The sequence below is a fragment of the Nomascus leucogenys genome, chromosome 9, assembly GCF_006542625.1.
Source record: "Nomascus leucogenys isolate Asia chromosome 9, Asia_NLE_v1, whole genome shotgun sequence".
Lineage (NCBI taxonomy): Eukaryota > Metazoa > Chordata > Mammalia > Primates > Hylobatidae > Nomascus > Nomascus leucogenys.
This window is the reverse complement of record NC_044389.1, coordinates 52,799,149-52,809,926: the sequence shown is the minus strand read 5'-3', so window position 1 is coordinate 52,809,926 and position 10,778 is coordinate 52,799,149. Positions and strand designations below refer to the sequence as shown.

The 10,778-nt window shown below is 34.4% G+C and overlaps 1 protein-coding gene across 2 annotated transcripts; it reads right to left on the bottom strand.

Moving 5' to 3' along the window:
* Positions 1-2,471, bottom strand: HTN1 (histatin 1). 2 transcript variants are annotated; one of them, XM_030818954.1, is made up of 4 exons: positions 2,421-2,471; positions 1,199-1,219; positions 1,091-1,120; positions 1-51 (listed from the first exon to the last, which is right to left on the bottom strand). In XM_030818954.1, exons 1-4 carry the CDS (start codon positions 2,469-2,471, stop codon positions 1-3), a joined length of 153 nt encoding a protein of 50 aa, XP_030674814.1. The 2 variants fall into 2 exon arrangements, with proteins under 2 accessions (XP_030674814.1, XP_030674816.1); XM_030818956.1 differs by lacking the exon at positions 1,199-1,219.
* Positions 2,472-10,778: the final 8,307 nt, after the last annotated feature.

Sequence of the window (10,778 nt, the reverse complement as noted above, 5' to 3'; positions counted from 1 at the left end):
TCATCTATAGTATCCATAAAATGGGTATTCTTGATGTGAATGATGCTTTTCCTGCATACACACAAAAGGAGAGAGCAAATTGCGGAGAATAGAGAATGACAGTACAAGTGTTTCTCAAAAACTGTCATTAAAAGCTTAGATTGTTAAAATTGTTAAGACCTTGTATTTTATCTACATAAACGTTTTCAAACTTTTACATTTTTCTTTTTTATCAGAAAAATGTTTAAAAGTAGGTAAAAATGATAAAGTATTTACTGTTTGTTGATATTTTTGAGACAATAGTACAGGTGGGAACACTGATTATAGGTAACCTCTCTAGTCAGGGTTCAAATCTTCTTTAAAATATTACCTCCAAGCTACTATTTTGCTCACTATTGAGTATTATGGAAAGGATTAAGTTACTGTTTCCAACTTAGGTGGTGCTTCTTAATGTCATTCCTTTAGTGATCTTACTTTCCTTTACAACTCCTACATTCTTTCATACCCACTGCTGTTAACACAAACAGTCTTCATCTCTTTTTATGCATCTTTTTACTTGGTGCTTTTTTAACATGTATACTTGCTATGTTAGTAAGGAGAACTTTAGAACCCAGATTCATATTGATATTACAGGTCAAAATAATATGAGACTTTACATACAGTGAGAAAAATGTTAGAGAAATACAATTTTCTGTCTAATTTAGCACAGTCAGTTTAATTTAAAGACTGTATCATCCTCAAAAATTCAGAAGGTAGAAACTTACCACATTACATGAGTAGCCTCTATGCTTTATTAAGCATATGTTATATTTAATAGAATTAGGATTTCAACTATTCTTTAGGTCAATGTAATTATTTACAGGACAAACATAAGTTCTCAGAGAATAATTGACAATTGACTTATTTCAGGTGGAATTGAGTTTCTGTTGAAATGCCTTTAGGGCACAAGATATTTGTGACTTTTTGCCTTTGCATCATAAATAAATGAAATCAATGAGCACTTTAGTGATTAATGTTATAGATATATTTGAGAGACAACTATTGATTCTTCTAGGAGAATAAATAGAGAGGAAAACTTATTTAGAGTGCACATTATCAGAAGAACACTTACATGGAATTTTCTTCTATGCTCATGATGTCTCTATGAAATAAAAAGAAAAGATTAAAAATTCAATATATGATTAATTTTCAAGTTTTCCACTAAATGAAAATGTCTTACCTTTTCATGTGAATCAGCTCTCTTGGAAAAAAAGAAAATGAGAACATAATTAATGTTTTAATTTTATAATTCAAGAGTAAGTATAAATATTGACTTAGCCACATTTATGATTAAACAGAATGGAGGCATTCTTTGGTTGATGACAAACTAAATTAGTTATTTTAGCTTTATGACATCTTTAAAATGAGTGAAGGGTAAATGCTATAATTAATGTGCTATATTCAAATATCAACTCATTTTGGTTTATATATCTTTTTTATGTAAGGCAGGAAAAGTCTATCACTGGTGAATAAGAGAGTGAAAACTGAAAAGTGAAACACTGGATTGTTTTTTATATGAATATGTTCTGTGTAGCTCAAAAGCTACCAACACACAAATATTTTATTTGCTGATAGAGACAGGCATTATGCTTTACTCTGTTCTTCTTATTTCTTTATTTTTCTACTGCTATCCTTTTATAATAAAATCACGTGATAAACTGTGACATCATAACCAATTCAGTTTTTGAAACATTCATTAGAATTTAGTGGATAGTTTGGAGTATTATTATTCTTTTGTGACCAATTTTCTATTAACTTCATAGAAAGAGGAGGAGGAGGAGGAGGAGGAAGAGGAGGAGGTGGAAGTAGAGAAGGAGAAAGAGCTCCAGAGAGGTCAAGTGCTTTTCCTACTAATACACAGTAGTAAATGACAATAGAGCTGGGAACTCATGACACTTGATAAATATAGAGATTTGTTTTATGGTTGAAAATAGGCGGCTTTATTTTAGGAAGATTAAATAATTGTATGCTGACTTTAAGAGTTAGGTTGTGCAAGAAATGACTTGAAAATTCCTATTTTGACACCCTCTAATACTTGGGTTCCATTGAAGTGCACCTTGCTCTTTCCTCAGATTTCTAACTTCAGATGGTCTAGAGCTTTTCACATTTAAAGATACTTTCACAGATCTCAGTTCCACATATTTAAAAAGCTCGCTAAATTTTCTTTTACTTTTACATTCAAGTAATTGTACTTGAGTGTTTGTAGGTATGTAATGAATATCTATTCCAAGTCCTTAAAGAACTTATATAAGTTAATTCAAAGAAACTCCTTGTAGGGAAATATTAAAGCTTATAAAGCTGTATTGAGGTCAACATGAGTATATGCCAGAACACAAGGAATAAGAGAGACACTTGGGATAAGTACTGAGAACATAGTCTTTAAAATTTCCAGATATACTTACAGTCATGGAAATCATGAGAGCCAAGATTAAAGCAAAGACAAAAAACTTCATAGTTGGCTGAGTCCTATAAAATCATACATGAAAAATCAGTAATCACATTCTTTCATGCATTCATTCATCAAACTTCTATTGATGACACTAGGCTTCAAGGCATTGGGAGACATGCTCTGTTTTCCAGGCTGGAGTGCAGGGGCATGAGCACAGATCACTGCAGCCTGGACCATCTGGGCTCAAGCCATCCTCCCACCTTAGCCTCCCTAGTCCCCCTTGTAGCTGGAACTACAAGTGTGTGCCACCATGCCCAGCGAATTTTTTCTTTCTTTTTTTTTTTTTTTTTGTAGTAGAGAATGTTTTTAGTCTCACTATATTTCCCAGGCAGTTCTGAAACTTCTGGGCTCTAGGAATCTTCCTGCCTTGTCTTTTCAAAATGCTTGGATTACAGGTGTGATCCCCAGGCATGGCCTCATGAATTGATAAGTAAAGGTGAGTGCTCTGATTTGGAAATATTAATATGCTAATGAAACACACAAACGGACATCTTAAACAGACCAAGAGGATGGGAGTAAGAAGGTAATGAAGAAAGGCAAGCTTGAGTTGGATTATGTGGAATGAGTAAAGGGAGGTGTTGGGAGCCTATAAAGAAATAAAACGGAGAGGAAAGCATGTTAAAAATCCAAACAGTTCAACACATAGGGAGGACAAAACTGGAGAAAAGATGACCACTTAGGTTGTTGTGACATTACAGGGCACTTATATAATGACATTAAGAATGCTAATTAAGGTGCAGTGTAAAGAGATATTAAGAAAGTAGAATGACAAGCAATGGAGACTGGCTTTATAATAAAGTCAGTGACTATGAGCCAGAGTTCTATTAGAGAATCCGCAGATGGTGTAACCCTGAGATTAGAACATTAATGATATTGGGTAGAGAAAAATAAAATGAAGAGAATTCACAGGGAAAATGTTTGCAGCTACTTTGAGAAGTTGCATTGGTGAAGATTGTTTAACATTTCAAATAATATTATTCGACAAAGTTAGCCTCATCTGGGACTCTGATATGTTTTTATAATTATGTATATGCAAATGAATCCAGTTCCTTCACAGATATAAAAAAGCATAGCAGATTACTTATTTCTAAATTACAAACATGTAAATAAAAGCATTTCCATTGGAAAATACAGTTACCACAAGACTTACAGTTACATGGCATTTTTGGCTGTTAATTGCAGCTATAAAGTAATTCATTAATAGGTAATTTAAAAATTTTTTTCTAATCTCTTTTACCTGTCATTTGTGATATAAAATTACAGTAACATTTTTCATCTAATTATAATAAAATGTCCTGCTCTTAAACAGCCCTACATCTCTATCATGGAAAGCAGAACCCATGATTTATGGCATTTACCATATTATTTATTCATTCATTTTGCTTCATTCATTTAAATGGAGACTTCTACTATAGGACTAACTATACAAATTATGCATTTTGAAGTTTTTTTATTACCTAATATATAAATCCTACTACAACTCTTTTTGTGAAACAAAAGGCATGAGAATTTTACTGTTGTCAATTCTGTTGCAAGTACAAAATAAAAAAAGGGTTCTAAGAAATTGGTCTTCTTTTACTAACACATAAACTGATAGATAAAAGAACATAGATAATCAATATAAAATTAATGGTTTTGAAAAACATATTTCCCGAGTAACACAATAATAAAAATTTGGAACAGTAAACTCTTTCTTTTCTGCCGTAACACAAATGAATGAAAATGAGTTAAACAAATTAGTAAGATTGAGATGACTAACTCTTATACAGTGTATGCTTTGCATTATAACAGAACTGTTTTAAATGATGGAAAGGTCAATTAAAAAGTAATAAAATAGTTTCCTATTAAGAAGGAAGTAAATTTTTAAAAATAAGCTTTTATAATAATACATTTACCAAGAGAGAATTTATCAGTATCTTCTTGTAAAATTTGAACTTCTGCTTTAAGTTAAATGTAGAATTAATAATTAAGAAAGTAGATATCAGGTATCTAGATAAGGAAATAAAAAGAGTTAATTGAGGTCCCACCAACAGAGAGGATGTAATACATTGCCATATTCCACATTATTTACTTTGCATGATGACTGCTGGTGTTAATTCATAGGAATTGAGAACTGGAAGTCATCTTCAGATCCCGATTACGAAATTTTTACACATTACAGCATCAGGGCAAATAGCTAATGCATGTGGGGCTTAAAACCTAGATGATGGGTTGATAGGTGCAGCAAACCACCATGGCACACGTTTACCAATGCAACAAATCTGCATGTTCTGCACATGTGTCCCAGAACTTAAAGTAAAATAAGAAAGTAAAATAAAATAAAATAAAATGAATTTGTGTGTGAGTTTTTAAAGGAAATATTTATTAGATAAATAATCTATGCTAATTTGAACAGTCCTATTGGAAATTATGGTATTCTATAGGTAATATACAAAAATGTAAATTATTTAGGCAAACATGTAATGCAAGTAAATTAGATTTAAATAGATAATATATATTTTCATAAGTGGGTTAGAATTGATTTTAGCAAACAAAAGCTTATGATAAGACTTTATATTAGATTGTACTTGAACATATTACCTTTTACTCAAGAGGAGAGTCAAGAAGTCAGTGAAGCCGAAGTGAAGTCTCAAGAGATGTCCTTTCCTAGATGGTTGCTGTATTTAAACACGTTGAAATCTCCCTTTTGTTTTTCTAAATAGCATCAATTAGGAGATCATATGATTGAGATGGAAAGTAATGCCCAAAATCTGTCTCTACAAATTCTAAAAATAAACTTAACCAGGTGATTCTACAATAGATCATTGTGAAGACAAAGCAACCGGAAAGCAAATGGACCCATCACATGCTAATCCCAGTGTTAGTCTAGCCCTGAGTGAGTCAGACAACGGAAAAGCATGCTGGAGGAAACCAGGCATAGAAATGATTGCAGTGATAAAGATGTTTCTGTAGAATACCATCTACCACTTTTCAACAAATATATGTCCAAGATGGAACAACGCTATGTCAAAAATAATACTTACCATGTTATCAAAATTTTACACATTCTCTAGTAAATAGTGATAATTGGCATAATAAAATTGGAGTCATTCTATACTTCAAAAGTTTTCCTACAAATCATTATTTATCTTGATCTATTGTAGAATCACCTGGTTAAGTTTATTTTTAGAATTTGTAGAGACAGATTTTGGGCATTACTTTCCATCTCAATCATATGATCTGCTAATTGATGCTATTTAGAAAAACCTTTACATTGACTTTGAATGTTTTAAGTAATAAAGTGAATGTAAACATTTGCCAAAATTCAATCATCTCTTGGATATCATATGATAAAAACATTCTCATATTTAATGTCAAAAGATTCTAGGTGCTTGGTCATATATCTCTCACATAAAACTGATTTCTTATGTTTAGAAATTTGAATTTACTTCCCTGGAGTTTTCAGAGGTTCATATATCTTTATAGAGGCCATTTGTTGAAATAACTATATTAGACAGAAAGAGAAAAACAGAATTTTAATTTAATTCATAGGCAAACATGTGTAAGCATTCACCTACTCGCTACTGGTTGGAGAATTTGATGTGCTAAGAACTCAGTATTAAAAACTCTTCTAAAGTTCAGATAAGTTATACAGCCCAGTCCATTGTTCCTCAGAGGGTGCCACATGCGACCATCATGATCAGCATCAGCTGTTACTTGTTGAAATGCAGATTCTTTGTCTACTTTTCCAAACTTACTGGGTCAGAATCTTGTGGTGTACACCTGGAATCTGAATTTTAAGAACATGTCCAGGAGACACTTTGTGTACTTTAAAGATAGAAAAACTACTTAACAGATTTGTAAACGCACAGTCTTTAGCTTGATCCCACTAATTAGAAATTATATTTTAAATTTGTGTCTGATTCAGAGAAGGAAACAGCACCCACCAGGGCCTGGTGGTGGGGGAGGGAGGGAGAGCATCAGGGCAAATAGCTAATGCATGTGGGGCTTAAAACCTAGATGATGGGTTGATAGGTGCAGCAAACCACCATGGCACATGATTACCAATGCAACAAATCTGCATGTTCTGCACATGTATCCCAGAACTTAAAGTAAAATAAGAAAGTAAAATAAAATGAAATAAAATGACTTTGTGTGTGAGTTTTTAAAGGAAATATTTATTAGATAAATCATCTATGCTAATTTGAACAGTCCTATTAGAAATTATGGTATTCTATAGGTAATATACAAAAATGTAAATTATTTATTTAGGCAAATATATAATTCAAGTATATTAGATTTACATTATTCTTGTTCTTTTTGCATGAAATTTCTAAGCATCAGAGATATAAGGTCTCTTCTCTGGCACAAAACAAACCCATTCTCTTTACATTCTCAATGAAACAAAGTTACGTAGGATTCAGTGACTTTTTTTAATAGGTACATAGGCTGCATGCATCACCCAGGCTGGAGTGCGGTGGTGCAATCACAGCTAACTGCAGTCTGGAACTACAGGGCTCAAGCAAACCTCCCCTCATTCTCCTAGGTAGCTAGAGATACAGGTATGCATGACTGCACCAGCCTAAATTTTTAATTTTATTTTTTATAGAGATGGGTTTCACAATTTTGTCAACACTGTTCTTGAACTTCTGATTTCAGGTGGTCCTTGTGCCTAAGCCTTCCAGAGTGCTGAGATTACAGGCATGAGCCACTACACCATCTCATGGTTCAGTAACTACTGAACTATGTCTGATTTAAAAAATATACCCTGCTTTAATTAATTACAAAATGTCCAGTAGTTTCATTCCTTTCTTCTTTTCTTCTCTGTCTCCTCTCATTTCTTCCCTGTGGTTTTTTCCCTAGTTCGTTTTTCTAACAATATTAGGTACAGTTCCAGTGGATCTAAGATATGCACGTTCTAGTGCACAAAAAGCAAACTAACAGTCCAAAAGCACTACCAAACAGCAAAATAACAGGTAAGATATGGCAGATGTCAATATACTCATTTAAAAACTACAATTAAACCTAAAGCATATACATTTTATGTTGGAACACCAAAATGTAGGCATTATTTCACCCATGATTTTCTGCTTCTCCAAGTTAGGAAGTGTGGGGATTATGTATGACAGGTGGAACAAGCATGGTGGAGTGGAAATACAGTAGTGACCTTCTCATGCTAGGGATGGTCTCACCCTCCAGGAACAGTAGGCCATTTTAGAAGACTGATGGACCAGAACATGGCTTCATATTTTATAATTAAGTAAAACAGATATCTTGTCTTCTATAAGCAAACATCATGTTCTTTGAAAAGGCCATGCCTTTCAATTACAAGGGAAGTATCAACAAAGAGCCACTGTCTTATCACAGTTGTGGCAATACACTGGTTGCTTATGGATACAACCCATGAATGGGTTTTTATAGTGATATTTATGCTGGGTTTTTATCCTCCCTCTTCACCTTTTTCTGCTTCTCCCCCTCCTCCTCTTTCTCTTCTTCTTCTCTGGGCTCCTCTTCCTCCATTTTCTGCTTCTCCTCCTCGTTATTCTCCGAATCTCCTGTGATGAAAATACCGCATGTTCTCACTCATAGGTGGGAATTGAACAACGAGAACACATGGACACAGGAAGGGGAACATCACACACCGGGGACTGTTGTGGGGTGGGGGGAGGGGGGAGGGATAGCATTAGGAGACATACCTAATGCTAAATGACGAGTTAATGGGTGCAGCACACCGTGCATACATATGTAACAAACTCGCACATTGTGCACATGTACCCTAAAACTCAAAGTATAATAATAATAATAAAAAAGAAAATATGGAACAGTTTGTTATCCAAATCTATGGTGCTTATTTAACCAAAAAAACACTTATGTTGTATTCCTGTTTGAATTACTAAAATGAAAAATACTGCTATTGACCTATATGGAACAACATGTGACTGCCTACTAAATAAGACAGAATCTCTTTTATTCCAGAGATACCATGTGACTAGCTTTTCTCCTATTCTTAAGGAGTTTTTCATGTAATTTGAGAGTCAGACAAGAATAAAGACTCAAACAGATAGAGAAATTCAGGAGAGGACTAATTACTACATGAGACTAAAAGTGGGAGATGAAGAGCCACACTGGAGCTGCAGACTGGGGACTTAGAAGCCTATTGATAATAATGAAGACTATGAAATTAGAAGAGATCATACAGAAAGGGTGCATAGAATCAGAAGAAAATAGGCTGAAGAGAGATATCCTGATTAGCACTGATGTAATATGTGGAAGAAAATAGAAAGCTCATGAAAACATTCGTGATAGAAAAGACAAACAGAGAAAAGAAGTATTTCTATGCAGTTTGTATAGTGCAGAAGACAAGAAGTTGAAACATTATGAAGGAAATATTCATTTCCATAAACAAATGTTGCTGTGAACTTTGCAGTTGCTTAATCTCTCTAACTAAATTTTTCTTATATTTAAGGTATTATAATAAGAGTTAAAATTTAACTAAATGAGAATATATAAAAATACGTTGTAAATAAAAATGCCCCAAATGCAAACATTAGGTTACAGCACTATACTTTTTATTTTTTTATTATTATACTTTAAGTTTTAGGGTACATGTGCCCAATGAGCAGATTTGTTACATACGTATATGTGTGCCATGTTGGTGTGCTGCACCCATTAACTCGTCATTTAGCATTAGGTATATCTCCTAATGCTGTCCCTCCCCCCTCCCCCCACCCCACAACAGGCCCCGGTGTGTGATGTTCCCCTTCCTGGGTCCACGTGTTCTCATTGTTCAATTCCCACCTATGAGTGACAACGTGCAATGTTTGGTTTTTTGTCCTTGTGATAGTTTGCTGAGAATGATGGCTTCCAACTTCATCTATGTCCCTACAAAGGACATAAACTCATCATTTTTTATGGCTGCATAGTATTCCGTGGTGTATATGTGCCACATTTTCTTAATCCAGTCTATCATTGTTGGACATTTGGGTTGGTTCCAAGTCTTTGCTATTGTGAATAGTGCCGCAATAAACATACGTGTGCATGTGTCTTTATAGAAGCATGATTTATAATCCTTTGGGTATATACTTAGTAATGGGATAGCTGGGTCAAATGGTATTTCTAGTTCTAGATCCCTGAGGAATCACCACACAGATTTCCACAATGGTTGAACTAGTTTACAGTCCCACCAACAGTGTAAAAGTGTTCCTATTTCTCGACATCCTCTCCAGCACTTGTTGTTTTCTGACTTTTTAATGATTGCCTTTCTAACCTGTGAGATGGTATCTCATTGTGGTTTTGATTTGCATTTCTCTGATGGCCAGTGATGATGAGCGTTTTTTCATTTGTCTGTTGGCTGCATAAATGTCTTCTTTTGAGAAGTGTCTGTTCATATCCTTTGCCCACTTGTTGATGGGGTTGTTTTTTTCTTGTAAATTTGTTTGAGTTCTTTGTAGATTCTGGATATTAGCCCTTTGTCAGATGAGTAGATTGCAAAAATTTTCTCCCATTCTGCAGGTTGCCTGTTCACTCTGATGGTGGTTTCTTTTGCTGTGCAGAAGCTCTTTCATTTAACTAGATTCCATTTGTCAATTCTGGCTTTTGTTGCCATTGTTCTTGGTGTTTTAGACATGAAATCCTTGCCCATGCCTATGTCCTTTATGGTATTGCCTAGGTTTTCTTCTAGGGTTTTTATGGTTTTAGGTCTAACATGTAAGTCTTTAATCCATCTTGAATTAATTTTTGTATAAGGTGTAAGGAAGGCATCCAGTTTCAGCTGTCTACACATGGCTAGCCAGTTTTCCCAGCACTATTTATTAAATAGGGAATCCTTTCCCCATTTCTTGTTTTTGTCAGGTTTGGCAAAGATCAGATAGTTATAGTTATGCGGCATTATTTCTGAGGGCTCTGTTCTGTTCCATTGGTCTATATCTCTGTTTTGGTACCAGTACCATGCTGTTTTTGTTACTGTAGCCTTGTAGTATAGTTTGAAGTCAGGTATCGTGATACCTCCAGCTTTGTTCTTTTGGCTTAGGATTGACTTGGTGATGCGGGCTCTTTTTTGGTTCCATATGAACTTTAGTTTCCAATTCTGTGAAGAAAATCATTGGTAGCTTGATGCGGATGGCATTGAATCTATAAATTACCTTGGGCATTATGGCCATTTTCATGATATTGATTCTTCCCACCCATGAGCATGGAATGCTCTTCCATTTGTTTGTATCCTCTTTTATTTCATTGAGCAGTGGTTTGTAGTTCTCCTTGAAGAGGTCCTTCATGTCCCTTGTAAGTTGGATTCCTAGGTATTTTACTCTCTTTGAAGCAATGTGAATGGGAG

Excerpts from the sequence above, each read along its gene's own strand:
- HTN1 (XM_030818954.1), bottom strand. The coding sequence starts at position 2,471 with ATGAAGTTTTTTGTCTTTGCTTTAATCTTGGCTCTCATGATTTCCATG. Across the intron at positions 1,121-1,198 it reads GAGCTGATTCACATGAAAAG|AGACATCATGAGCATAGAAG; the intron begins GTAAGACATTTT and ends TTTATTTCATAG. Across the intron at positions 52-1,090 it reads AGCATAGAAGAAAATTCCAT|GAAAAGCATCATTCACATCA; the intron begins GTAAGTGTTCTT and ends GTGTGTATGCAG.